This window comes from Micropterus salmoides, unplaced genomic scaffold (assembly GCF_014851395.1).
Source record: "Micropterus salmoides isolate LMB-PRFRI ecotype aquatic unplaced genomic scaffold, ASM1485139v1 Ms_hic_scaffold_9, whole genome shotgun sequence".
NCBI lineage: Eukaryota > Metazoa > Chordata > Actinopteri > Centrarchiformes > Centrarchidae > Micropterus > Micropterus salmoides.
In genome coordinates this window covers 19,605,433-19,619,718 of record NW_024044681.1, presented here as the reverse complement: position 1 = coordinate 19,619,718, position 14,286 = coordinate 19,605,433, and the positions used below count along the sequence as shown (strand labels likewise).

Sequence of the window (14,286 nt, the reverse complement as noted above, 5' to 3'; positions counted from 1 at the left end):
CAGCCTTCACCACCGGAGCGCACAGGCACGCAGGCGTCCGCCGGAGCGCACTGACTGTACGGGGAGGGATGGACGCCTCTGCACCGGACCTGAGGATCGCTGCGGCTTGCTGGGTGGGAGAGGCAAACTCTGGAGGCGTGAGGAGAAGGATGGTACCAGTCAGTTTCGATTTAATTCCTCAACCGGCTTCCTTTACGCATGGTGGAGGGTTACAGTAGTCAGTAATCCGCTTGCCGGGAGGAGCGGGGAAAGCCCTCTCCAGGCTGAGACAAAGAGAGGGAGGGAGAGTTTATTCGGACAGGGATAGAGACAGTTGACATGAGTGCTTGGTCATATCTGGAGCTTTTTGTCCTGCTGCTGGATTCTTAATTGAACTGACTGATACATACTCTGAGAAAGACTATCATTCAAGCTGTTGGACCATTTCACATCATGAGTGGACCGACAAATGGTAAGTGTGTGTGTGTGTGTGTGTGTGTGTGTGTGTGTGTGTGTGTGTCATATGTATAAGTGTGTTAGGTGAGTTTAAGGTGCACATGTGTAGTCTATGTGTGTGAGGATATTCATGTGTGTGTTTGCTTCTGCCTAATCAATACAGGATAGAGTCCTGAGAGGGTTTAACCTGAAGTAGTCATAAACAGCCCTTCATTGAGGTTATTGATCAGTGACTCACTTATTGACACTGTATTTCATCATGTCATTGGCCAGCTCTCTGTCAGTGAAGGTTAAAAACAGAGGCTGATATTGTGTATTGATAGCTGACAGCCTTCATCAGTATTTTCATCATTGTCATTTTGTAAGCGGTGATTAATATAGATTTCTGTGTAACAACCAGTGATTCCTCCACAGAAGAAATTCTCACAGTCACAGGACCCAATCAATTTATCCATCATTTCATTTTATTTAACAAATGTATACTTGTTCATCTAGCCTTTTGTGCTTTTTTGTGGCAGAAAATGTTCAGGACTTATTACAATCAACAATAGTCACATAAGAGAGTCAGAAAAGCCTGTGACAGCTACTCAGATATTATGGAGAGAAGAAAGGACGCCCTGCTGCTCTTTGACAGCCAGAAGACAACAGAGCACATCTTTGGTCTACAGTGTCGTAGGCACGTATTAAAATGTCCCAGTATCTAAACATAGAACAGCATAAAGCAGGTTTTTATTAATGTGAAACCACTAAATCCCAAAATCTATTTTGAAAAACAAAGCGGCTCTACAGACATGACACAGCATCATGCTTTCAAAACATCAAGCAGCTGCTACTGTAGCTGCTACTGTAGCAGCCACAGCTGTATACCTCTCACCTCAGGGAGATATTTAACCCTAACCTTTAACTAACACTGAATTATTACAATTATGACCATGTCAGCATGGCAGAGGGGCCCTGGCTGAGTTACTGTAACCCCCAAAAATCTCCCACAGAAAAGAAGAGGATTATCTTTTAGCTGATGGGCAACATAATGACATGTAGCAGCATTCACCAAAGTTTAGTCAAAACGGCACAAAATAGCATCCAAAAAGAATGACAATGGATGCACAGATGAAGTCAAAACAAGATTTACCAGCTTTGCAAAGCAGAAAAAATATAGTCCTGCTGCCCCAACTTTTTCTCAGAATCATTTTCTAATTACTGTTAATTTTACATCTTGAAGTCCATAACTAAAGCTCATACAGCACATAAGGTACATGTACATAGAACCCCCCCCCCTACCAAACACACACACACACACACACACACACACACACACACACACACACACACACACACACACACACACACACACACACAGGTGGCTTAGATCTTTCTATGTTTGTGGTTCCAGTCCTTGTGTTGCCATCTGGCTACAGATCCAGTGCCAGCTTCTGTGGTACACACACACACTTACAGACTCTCACACACACATATACTGATACACTACACTTTGTTAGGAAACATTTTTGTCCCAGTTTTACCTTTTTCCCCTTCCTGAAAGCATTTATAGATCCACAACTCTCTCCTTCTCTCTACTGCTGTCATCAGCTTAACCTGCCGGCATGTTGTGTGTGTGTGTGTGTTCTGTGATTGCATAATACTCTGGGATGCAGCAGTATTAACTGTAATGTAACTGAATTGAGTAGAATACAGTAGAATTGTTGCACAATTGGCAGAGTGCAGTTGAGTGATATTGACCATATACAGATATGATGCCAGTCAATGGAATCTATTCAGAGACAGACAGAGCTGTGTGTGTGTGTGTGTGTGTGTGTGTGTGTGTGTGTGTGTGTGTGTGTGTGTGTGAAGCAAGAACTTGTTTCCCTAAGAGGGATTTGACCAGTTTCATAAGCGAGGATGAAAGGGGTATAATCCCAAAAGGCACAGTGCCCTTTTTTGTCTCTCACAGTGTGTGTGTGTGTGTGTGTGTGTGTGTGTCATGTTGTGCATGTTTATTGTCATATTCACAAGTTGCAATGTGCAATGTGGTTCTTAGTGTGCTATCCTCTCTGATGACCAATAGAGAAAGAACTGCAGAGCAAAACTGAAGAAGGAAGTAAAGTATAGTAATAAATAAGTGTAAAAATGTACAGTGTGCTACATTAATGCACATTTGTGTGAATCTGTACCATTGCTACAATATAACACACTTGTAGAGCACTTTTAGATGTGTAATCCTGTATATAAGCACCTGTGTATTAGATACTTAACCACCAGCAGTTTGAAATGTCCCAGTCATTTAGTGTATGTCTGTATCTACACCTGTCTGTGTCTCTTTCTCTCTTTCTTAAGTCAATAGCTTGTGATGAATGGTTTTAAGTCAAGCTGATCTCCCTGCAAAGTAACAGACTTTCCAGGAGCCACTACTAGTTACTAAGTCAGTCACTAAGCCTTCTTCATCTCCTCTAAACCTTCAGTCGAGTGTGTATGTGATTATGTTAGTGTGTATCTGCCTCAGTTTTTGTTTAACTTTGTACAATCTCTTTGTGTGTTGTTTTTGTTTTATACGTCCACTAGGATTGGTTGCTGCAGTATTTTTGTGACATTAAAGAAGAGTGTCGAATAAAGGCCAAATGTGTTGTTTGAGCAGGAGAACAAATCAACATCCATACTCTATACTATCCATACCATGAAGTCGAAATCTGATGTGACAAACCTGAGCAACTGTTTTCAAATTCATTATACAATAAAGCTTGTGTTTAACAATCACATTTTCCTGCAATGATGAATAAGATGAAAATGGATCAGTGTGACAGTTGTTCCACATTTTTATCACACTTTGATCAGATATTTGAATTCAGTTGAAAGGAAGACAAAAGCAAGGGCCTCAAAATGACAATAAGTGACATGTTTTTGATCCTCTCCTCTTCTCTCTTCTCCTCCCAGCAGTTCAGTACCAGTCAGGTCTTTATGGAGGAAACAACAACAACAGCAGCAGTCCTCTCTCCAGCCGTGGAAACCCGGCTATCGCGTGTGAGCGCTGTGGGGAGGTTTGTCGCGGGGAGGTGGTGCGCGTCAAAAACACACACTTCCATGTTCACTGCTTCACCTGCCAAGGTAAAAAAAAAAAAGAAGAGAAGAAAAACCACGCACCTACGCACACAAACATGCATCCATATATTCAGTGCACTTTAACACCTCCTCACATGCACACATACTGTGTGTACACACACTGTGTGTACACACACTCATCTCCGCTTCCATTCTCCATTCACACACAATGTTTCGTATTCATTTATTTTTTCAATCTTGGACGATTGCATGTGTTTCCTCAATGATGTGGATTCCACCCACATCATTGTGCATAATTAAATATTAAATAATTACCAGTAATCAGACAAGAAGGAACCAGCACAATAGAATCAGTGACATGGAAACTGAACTATGACTCCACCAAGATCGAAGTCAATCACAAACTAAATATAAGAAAAACATTCTGTGACACAGACACATCAGTAATTGTCACCAGAAACAAAAGGACATCTTCACAGTGAACAGAAGGTGGAGAGATCCTTGATCTTTCTGACATTAGAGGCATTGTAGTTTTGTCTGAATATCCCAGCTGCCACAATTATGGAAGTCCACTGGCTCTGCCCAAAATAAACAAAATCTGTCTCTAAATTTGACTAATTAACATGTTAAATCTTGTTTGCTAAGTTAATCGGCTGCTTGCTCTATAGCTTCATATTTAGTGTATATACATAAGCGTTTTCTCACCTTACTGTTGCAAGAAAGCAAACTGGCATATTTCCCAAAATGTTGAACTATTCCTTCAAGGCCTAGCTACTACGGTAAATGTTTCTTTTGGTGTACAGTTATGCAATTTAGAATTTCACAGCTTGTGAAACTGCTCAAAAATCTACTTCACCATAGAGCTTAGTTTAGTTTAGTAGAGCTATGTTCCCAATCAAACTATATTATTAAAGATAAATAAAAAACACAATGAAATGTTCTAAATATTGATGAATGTGCAAGGAGACTAAAATGAATTTTAACCAAAAGATTTTGTTAGAAATTCATCATAGTAACATAAAATAATGACATAAAACATCAATAATACTTTATCTGGTAAAATGATCTTCCATGTCTTATTGTTTTACTAGATTTCTGTGGCTTGTAATTTTGACTCAAATGTTATTATAGGTAAAATTCTCAAACATGAGCACAGTTATGACACGAGAGGCTAACACATACACAGCTACAAATCAGTTTGCTGCAGTGTTTTGTTAAAATGATGGTGCACTGTACTTTATTTCTGACCACAAGTTGTCTGCTGGCATTGTACCTGTAAGGAAATAGACAGAGGAGTCCATTTAGGGGCATCCCATTGACATGTCCAGAATCATTGCAGTTTTCATTCGCATCTAGTGTAACTTAATGTATTGATTCAGTTTGAAACCCAAATGACAAGTAAAGTCTTGTGGTGTCCAACCTTCAGCACTCTGGGCCTTTTTCACAGCAGACATTCTGACTTATAGATCAACACAGCAACACAGCAAAAGCGCAAGTGTTGCTAAAAACATTACCTGTTCTGTCCGAGTAAGAAAAGACAGTGCGACAGCAAGTCAGCATGAATAATACCAGTACCCTGAAACAGAGAAAGTCAAATTAATTCAGCTGCCATTCATTTTATTATTTCCACCCGTGCTTTTCCTACAGTGATATGCCTATTTATGAGGGTGGGAACACAGACACATGAACAAGAACGCACACATGGCTTGACAGGTGAGGGAGTCTTAAGCTGCTGTACAATAAATCATACAAGTCAGCAATGAGTGCAGTAGTAGAATTTTGTCCCACAGTGTCTATTCTGGCAACAAAAGCAGAGGCGAAACACCAACTTCAAATGTACTATTCAAATATGAAGTTAAAAGAGTGAGAGGGTTTTTATAAAACATTTTATAAAGCATCGCAGACACTTTTCACTTGTTTCAACTGTGTTTCTTTTGTAGTTTTTAGTTTTCATAGTGATGCATCTCAGCAGTTAGGTTTCTATCCAAATGTAGCACATAACAAAGCGTTAAAACATTTCGATATTTGAAAAGTTCCGGCATTTCCGCAGTTATTTTTATGATTTAGTATATTTTTATGTGACAAAAGTGTGTGTGTGTGTGTCAAACGTGCAACTGTTAATGTTCCATATAAAAATAAACAGGAGATCTTAACACTAGGAAAACACAACTCATAATTGCATTTTACCATACATACAGTATGTCAGTATGTGTGTCTCTGCTGTGTGTGTGTCTTTGGATGTTTGAGCTCCACCAGTGAGCAGGTGGGACAGAAGGCACAAATAGAGGTCTGGAGTCAGCAGCTAGCTTAGCAGTGCAGTCAGCATGTTTTCAGCCTGTAGTCCAACCAGCTAACCTGCTTTAACAGGCAGAGACCCACACAGTCCCAAAGTGTGCTGCAACACAACCCTGCTTTCTCGTTTGATCCCAGTAACATCGCCTGAATGCACTCAGCCACAAAACGCATCATGCAGATCTTATAAATAACCTGTGCTGAAATAACTGCTTTGATTGTTTGTTTGGTTGAACATTGTCTAACTGACTGATTGTTTGCTCACTCAAAGCACTCATTCCCTCTACAGGACACAAGCTAGATTTATTGACAGGCATGTTCTCCTCTTTGATATTAAAGCATTTATTATTATATACAACTGATCTTGCGGAGTAAGCTTAATGACTTGTAGCTAAAGGAACGTAGGCTGAGTAGACATCAGCTGATGAAGTGGACAAGAATCAAATGGTCAGCTTTCAGTACACTGGCGACCCTTTTTTAAAATCTTCTGCATATTATTTTTTTTCCTCTTCTCTGTCAATCTCTTGTCTCACATTCTTTGTTTGTAGCTGTGAGTTACAATGCATCTTTGTTTGGTAATCTTCTGTTATTGTGGCTGTGTCTATTTGAGATCTAGGTGGTAATGCCTAAAATGTTCAGAGCTATACTTGATGCATAAACTTTCTTCTCGTAATTATTTTATTGAAACATGTTTTAAATGTATTGAAGACCATGTTATGGGTACTATTCAATGACAATGAACTATAAGGTTATTTTAAGCCACGTTAGCGGTCAGTCGGTTGGTCCACCACTTTGGTCAAGACTGAAATATGTCAAGAATTATTGAATGGATTGCCATGAAATTTTTTACAAACATTCCTAATCCCCAGAGGATGAATCATACTGACTTTGATGATCCCTTACTTTTCCTCTGATGCCACCTTGAGGTTCACATTTGTGGGTTTGAATGTTCAGGTCTCCGTTGGGGTGAATTGTTTAAAATAACATTGGTGATCACTATTTAACTTTTCATCTAACACCATCATCAGGTCTAATCTTTTTCTTTCAACTTTGTTTTTGACCACCTGCAAAACTAATGACATCCCCATCTACCTCAACTTTACTTTGTCTTAAAGAGGTGGTATTATGCTTTTTGGCTTTTTGCTGACGTAATCTGCACTCTGCGCATGCGTTGGCGTCTGTAGCCACCTGTCGGAAGCTCCGTCTTAAACCTAACTCTTATCCAGTTTTAATCCACTCTTTTTCGTTACATTTTTTATATCCTTTTTATTTAACTTAAGTTTTTAACTTAAGTTTTACGTGGGTTAAGGATTTTAGCCATCCGACATGGATTTTAAGCTAGATGACCGTAAAAACGCGATCAACGCTACTGATCGCAACAAAGCTCCGGTGACTATGCTAGCCGAAATAACTCTGCCCCATGAGGACTGCACACTCCTTAAGAAAGCGAACAAGAAGACTGCTGACCTTATGGAAGACATCTGACGACTTTCAGAGGAACTCAAAGAGAAAGATTCCCTGCTTACTGGCTTTATGGATGTGGCTTCAGTACAAGCCAAACAGATTGTTTCTCTTAGCGCAACCGCTAACATCCAGGACACCGTGTTTTGGGACCCCTCTAGCCTTCCCAGGCTTTCATCCTGCTCGACTCCAAAGCATCAGTCAACCTGGGCTGAAGTGGTGGTCCGTGGCTGCAAGAGAGGCTCGGATGGGGCTGCCTCTCCTCCGCACATCGGCCTCTCCAATCGCTATGCAGCCTTGTCTAACGACACTCCGGTCCATCCAGCTGATGCACCTGTGGCTTCGAGTCTCCCTGATACGGATCTCTTTCGGCGCACAGTGCCTGCCGACACTGTTGCATCTCCTTCACCGGCTACATCTCCCGCGCTGGGCCACAGGTCTGCCGCCGGGCCTGATCGGCGGCCGTCATCCCGGTCAAAAACCTCTGCTTCCCGACGTAGGATCCTGAAGGAGGCTGTGCTCAGACGCTCCGGAGGCCGTCTCTACCCTGCACCGTCGGGTAGCCCTTCTCTCAGGTCTATTACTGCTACTCCAACACAACACTCGGCAGCTCACACACTCCATCCTCAGTCCGCACGCAGTGTTGAAGCAGATTCTGCTCAGTCCTGCTCTGGAACCACACAACCGGCATCTCCTCGTCCCCTTTTCTCCCCAACCACACTAATAATTGGTGACTCCATAACCAGAAACATCCGTTTCTTTAACGCTACCACTCACTGCTTCCCCGGTGCCACTACAGCTGACATTTTAAAAAAACTCCAGGACCTGATGCTGTCGCTCCCGTCCTCCATCACAAGAGTGATAGTCCATGTCGGAACAAATGACACAGCTCTTCGGCAGTCTGAGCTGACAAAATCAGATTTTAACCGTCTTTTTTAACTTTTTAAAGCAGTCTGGAAAGTCTGTTTTTATCTCTGGTCCCATTCCCACAGTTGGTCGCGGTGCTGGCCGCTTCAGTAGACTCCTTGGCCTCCACGACTGGCTCCAGTCCGCCTGCAGGGCTCATCGTGTGTGTTATGTGGATAATTTTAATATTTTCTGGCAAAGAATGTCTCTTTTTAAGACAGACGGACTTCACCCAAACAAACGGGGCTCAGAAATGTTAGCGTTCACAGATGATTTACGTGAATGACTAATCATTCATGCAGCACACCTGGACGCACCACCGCTCACTGAACAGATCTCTGGCTCACTGCCACAAACAACTGTCTCCACCTGCTGGCATGTAAAGCCATCTGCTCCCAGCGCTGTTCCAAAGACTTCTATTCCTGTCATCATCACGCATAGACCAGTAAACCAAAATGTGCACATCCCACACAGAAATAATAGTAAACTCTTAAGGATTAGGACAACTGCACCAACTCCAGCACCCAGAACAAACTAATTTAAAATGGCTCTCTTCAATGTGAGATCACTTTCAAGTAAGACTTTTATCTTAAATGATTTTATCTTGTGTGCAAATCTAGATTTTATGTTTTTAACTGAATCCTGGTTGCAGATGAATGACTATAGCCAGCTAGCTGAACTGTGTCCGCCTCAATATGATTGTTTTAGTCAACCGAGGGTCAGTGGTCGTGGTGGTGGGCTAGTGAGCGTGTATAGGAAAAATTTTAAATGTCATCAAGTATGCTGTGATGAATTTAACTCCTTTGAAGTTCTCACTCTTAAAGTTGGAGGGCTGCAACCTATCATATTTGTTATAATTTATCGCCCCCCAAAACCACCTGGAGGATTTTTATCAGAACTTCCTGAATTTTTATCTACTCTGGTTTTAAATTATGACAGAATTGTTCTTTGTGGCGATTTTAATATTCATGTTGATGACCCCAACAATGTTAATGCAACTAACTTTTTAAATATGGCCACTTCTTTTAACTTCAAACAACATGTCAAAGGGCAAACACATAACCGTGGTCATACACTGGACTTGGTTTTTACCCTGGGTGTCAGCATTTCCTCTGTGGAATTAGTGGACATGACCATATCTGACCACAGATGTATTGTTTTTAGCTGTGATTCGCCTGTTACTCATGCCGCCTCACCAAGCTCCGTGTGTTCTCGCATCTTTAATGAACAAAGTGTTTCAAAGTGTTGCGCATTCTTTCAGAGCCAAAGCCAACACCTGTCTGATTCCAACACCAACAATATGGTCGATCACTTCAATCATATCTGCTTGTCGTCACTAAATATTACTGCTCCTCTAAAGGTTTGGCCTACGTCTAAAGCTAGTAAGCAACCCTGGACAGCATTGGCCAATGACAGCATTCGCAGCCTCAAAAGGGAATGCAGGAAAGCAGAGCGCAGATGGAAAAAATCCAGTCTCCAAGTCCATTACCTCAGTCTGAAGGATTTATTAATTAACTACAATAACATGGTTAAGGATGCGAGAACACACAATTTTTCTGAACTCATTACTACACATAAACACAATCCCAGGTTTCTGTTTAAGACTGTGGATCAGCTGGTAAACCCAACCCCTCCTTGTGCCTCAGCTGGAAGTAATGATGACTGTGAATTGTTTTTATCTTATTTTACCAATAAGGTGGTGTCAATCAGAGCCTCTATTACCCCCACTGCCTCTTACTCAGAGGTTCCTCACCAGCAACAAGAGAGTTTTAACCAGTTTTATCCCATCGACTTGTCTGAGCTTTTAAAAACAGTATCACAAATGAGAGTGTCCTCCAGCCCACTTGATGTAATACCTACAAAATTTTTACTGAAAGTAATAGATTCTGTTGGGCCCCATTTGATCTCTGTTTTCAACAGCTCCCTATCTACTGGTTGTGTCCCTGATTATTTTAAAACGGCTTGCGTGAACCCACTTTTAAAGAAACCTGGTTTAGATCCCTCCCTCCCACATAATTTTAGACCAATTTCAAAACTGCCTTTTATTGCAAAGATTCTAGAAAGAATTGTGTCCAAACAGCTGCTCACTGTACTGGAAAATAACAAATTATTTGAAAAGTTTCAGTCTGGTTTTAGGAAGTACCACAGCACTGAGACTGCCTTGCTTAAAGTCACCAATGACCTTTTAATGTCTGCTGATGAAGGTATGTGCTCAGTCCTTGTACTCCTGGACCTTAGCGCTGCTTTTGACACCATTGATCACAACATCGTGTTAGACAGACTGAGGCACTGGGTGGGGATCTCTGGTACTGCCCTAGAATGGTTTTCATCCTACCTGTCAAATAGGAAGTTTTGTGTGTCTGTAAACAACTATGTCTCCTCATTCTGTCCAGTTAAATATGGTGTGCCTCAGGGGTCGGTCTTAGGACCCATTTTGATTTCCTTGTATCAGCTTCCCCTTGGACATATTATCCATAAACATGGCATTTCTTTTCATATTTATGCTGATGACACACAAATATACTTGCCCGTCAGATCCACAGACCCTGGAATGCTGAGTTCACTTAACAACTGCCTTTGTGAAGTTAAAAAATGGATGTCAAATAATTTCCTCCAGCTGAACTCAGACAAAACAGAAATCCTGGTCATCGGGTCTCAGCAGATGGCAAATCAAATACTGCCATCTGCTGGTTCCCTAGTAAATCACATTAAGCCTGTGGCAAATAACCTTGGTGTTTGGTTTGATAGTAATTTAAATTTCGAGCAGCACACCACAAAGCTTGTTCAATCATGTTTTTATCAACTTAGAAATATAGCAAAAATTCGATCTATGTTAACTTTTAAGGACACCGAGACCATTTTACACGCCTTCATCTCATCACGCCTGGATTATTGCAACAGCCTTTTCACCTGTATAACCCAAAAATCTATTGATCGACTCCAGACTGTCCAGAACTGCCAGGCTTTTAACCAGAACAAAGAAATATGACCACATTACTCCTATTTTAGCGTCATTACACTGGCTCCCAGTATGTTTTAGAATTGACTTTAAAATTCTATTGATCACTTTTAAAGCTCTTCATGGCCTCTCGCCTTGTTATATTTCTGAACTTTTAGTCCCATACACACCAGCACGTACCTTGAGATCCTCGGGCAGAGGTCTGTTGTCTGTTCCAGAGTCTCGACTGAAAACTTAAGGGGACAGAGCGTTTGCAGTCAGGGCCCCGTGGCTCTGGACCAGCCTGCCCGAGGAAATCAGGTCGGCTGAGTCAGTGAACTCTTTTAAGTCCCTTCTTAAAACATACTTTTATAGGAGAGCCTTTCCCGATCTTATTTGACTTTATTTTATCCCTTTTATTTTATTGTATTTTACTAATTTTATATTAATTTTTCATGCTCTTATCTTGTTTTTTTTGTATTATTCTTTACACTTGTTAAAGCACTTTGTAACTTGTTTTTGAAAAGTGCTCTACAAATAAGTATTATTATTATTATTATTATTATTTCCCTCTCCTTTATATAGTTATATTCCTTTTTTGTGCATATAATAGGTTTGCAAAGTGAAAAATGCCCAAAGTCCACACCAAAGGCAGTCCCATGTCCCAAAGAAAACTCTTCACTCTTCAAGCTAAATGCGCCTCATATAACGCTCGCCAAGCAGCTACTCCGACACGCCCTCAAAAATAATGGTAGAAAAACACTGAGCTGCAGCACACACCTCTCCTCTCCCTTTCAAACACTAGCTACCCTCCAGGCAGTCAATGGACAAAGTTGTTACTGTGATATAGAGACAGAGCTCAGTTAAAACTTTATGGATGAAAGATGTGACTCACCTCTCTGAAACGAAGGTTACGATATGGTAACCCTAGTTCTATAAGCACAGGCGGAGCCCTCTACTGGACTCTATGGGTACTACCTCCTCCAATCACACGCACGCAATTGCCCACTGAAATTTTATCGTGCACGTAGCCGACCAATAGGATGTCGCTACCGATACGTGCGTGACGTATAAATAGCAGTGTCCCTACTGCCTCAGCATCCGACCGCCTCTTCAGCAGATGGCGTCAGAGCAGCAGGGATCTTCGGTAGAGGGCTCTGCCTGTGCTTATAAAACTAGGGTTACCATATCGTAACCTTCGTTCTATCTCCCTCTACTGGACTCTATGGATACAGTGGGTGGAGTACGATGACTGTCCACCCTAGCCGCGACAAGCTAAAGTCCCGACCACCACATCACCTAGTGACAGAATGGTGGGACACCCCTGAGAAGGTCGCTGGACTGATAGGGGCTTGGACTGACCATTAACACCTGCACTGCCCTGAAACGTCAGGCACTGCCAGTGTATGTTCCCCCTCTACACCCAGTAGTCACCAGATCCTCACTTTTCAAATCCTAGGTTGCACTTGCGAGCTGGATCCCGAGAAGGAGCCCGACATATCCAAGAGATAGAAATGCACAAACGGGCACAGTAAGGGCCAAGATGCCATTGTGCAGATCTCTTCAACACACACCCCGCTGAAAAAGGGTCGTAGACACTAACCCAGGCTTGGGAGATTCACTCACTCTTCTTGGACAGGGTTTTACTGACTGCACTATCACTGAAACAGATGAACAGCTGACCAGTGCATCGAATGGGGACTGTGTGCTCTACATAGGATGTTAGCCTAGCACACATGGACACAACAGATGCACTCTCACCTCCCTGCACCCTAAGTGGGGTGGGGGGTAGAAAGCATCCAGATTTATTGTCCTGGACCTGAACATGCTCCTTATGTTCTTAAGAACAAAGGAGGTATGTTGTCTCAATCTGGCTGCACTGTGGACACCAAGAACCAGCATGCAGCTGGGGTGAACCGACAGGCACACAGCTCACTCACCTTCTTAACAGAGGTGAGAGCAAGGTGCAGGGCTGTTCAACAGATAGCATTTTCAATGAGGACTGCTCCAGGGGCTCATAAGGTGCAGATATTAGAGCCACCAAGACAAGCAGCAAGTCCGACTGAGGCGCAAAGAGACACGACACCGGTCGCTGTCTTCTCACACCCTGCAGAAAGCGTATCACGAGGGAGTGGGTGAAGACTGTGACAGGAGAGATAGCTGTAGCGCGATAGACCCTTCTCCAGCAGACCTTGCAGGAAAGAGAAAATGGATCCCACTGAACAGGTAGGCAGATCCGTCTCCCTCTCAATGCATCAACGCTGAAAGCCCAACCACTTAGCTTTACAGCAAGACGTGGTGGAGACTGCCCGTCGCTTGGATGGTCTGTGCGACCTCAGCGGATAGACCAGCCTGAGTCTGCCTCTCCACAATTTTAGGAGGAAAAACCTGAAGAGGCTGGTCCAACACCAGCATTGTGCATATGAAGCCTCACCCTTGTGACAGAGCACCCCAGACCATAGGTACAGGCCAGGGCTCTGTCACTGTAGGCTGCATCACTTCTACCAGAATGACGAACGACCGTTCCCGCCTCACCAAACTGGAGGGATGAGATGGGGTGGGGGGGAACGCAAACAGCAGCCTGGCAATGTGTGTGTATCACGTACATCCCAAAGGATGGGCTGTCCTGTGGTTGAATTGAGAACCACAGCGGGCAGTGGGTGTTGGCAAATAGATCCACCTCCACTTTCCCGAAGCGAGCTCAGATCTGCTGAACCACATTGTTGTGCAGTCTCCACCCGCTCGGTTGGGGGCCAGCCCTCGACAGTGAGAGACACCCAGAATCGCAGGTCCTCCTGCACTAGAGTTGAAAGGGGGGTCACCATGCATCACCATTGCCTCTTGAGGTCCAGATGCAGGCTGGCAAACCAACATTGTAGCATGTGCAGCAAGCCCAGAGGGACCACCTGATGGAATACTGCCCTGAGGCCCAACAGCAGCATCACTGACAGCGCTGCTGCAGCCTGTGGACCACCAAGCGACGCGCACAGATATGCTCTTGGAGTGTTACAATTGAGCACAGTCCCCAGATACTCTGCTCACTGCAGCGGCTGGGGGGAGTTCTCTTCCCAATTGATCGCAACCCCAGGTGCAAAATCAACTGGGCTGTGTGGAGATCACTCAAGGCTTCAATCTCTCCATGACCATGAGGTCGTGAGTAGAAAGGAACCCTCATGCCCTTCTTGCGCAACGGTTGCACA

General features: G+C 43.1%; 1 protein-coding gene across 2 annotated transcripts in view; it reads left to right on the top strand.

Annotated features, from left to right (window-relative positions):
* LOC119895959 (actin-binding LIM protein 3-like) overlaps positions 1-14,286 on the top strand; it is a 63,970-nt gene continuing 49,684 nt past the window's right edge. Inside the window, exons 1-2 of one of the 2 annotated variants that reach the window (XM_038709393.1) lie at positions 1-451; positions 3,367-3,534. In XM_038709393.1, the coding sequence (XP_038565321.1) occupies positions 433-451; positions 3,367-3,534 (187 nt within the window). In that variant the 5' untranslated portion in view covers positions 1-432. Of the gene's footprint in view, positions 452-3,363; positions 3,535-14,286 lie in introns of both variants that reach the window. The other variant, XM_038709392.1, reaches the window with a different exon arrangement.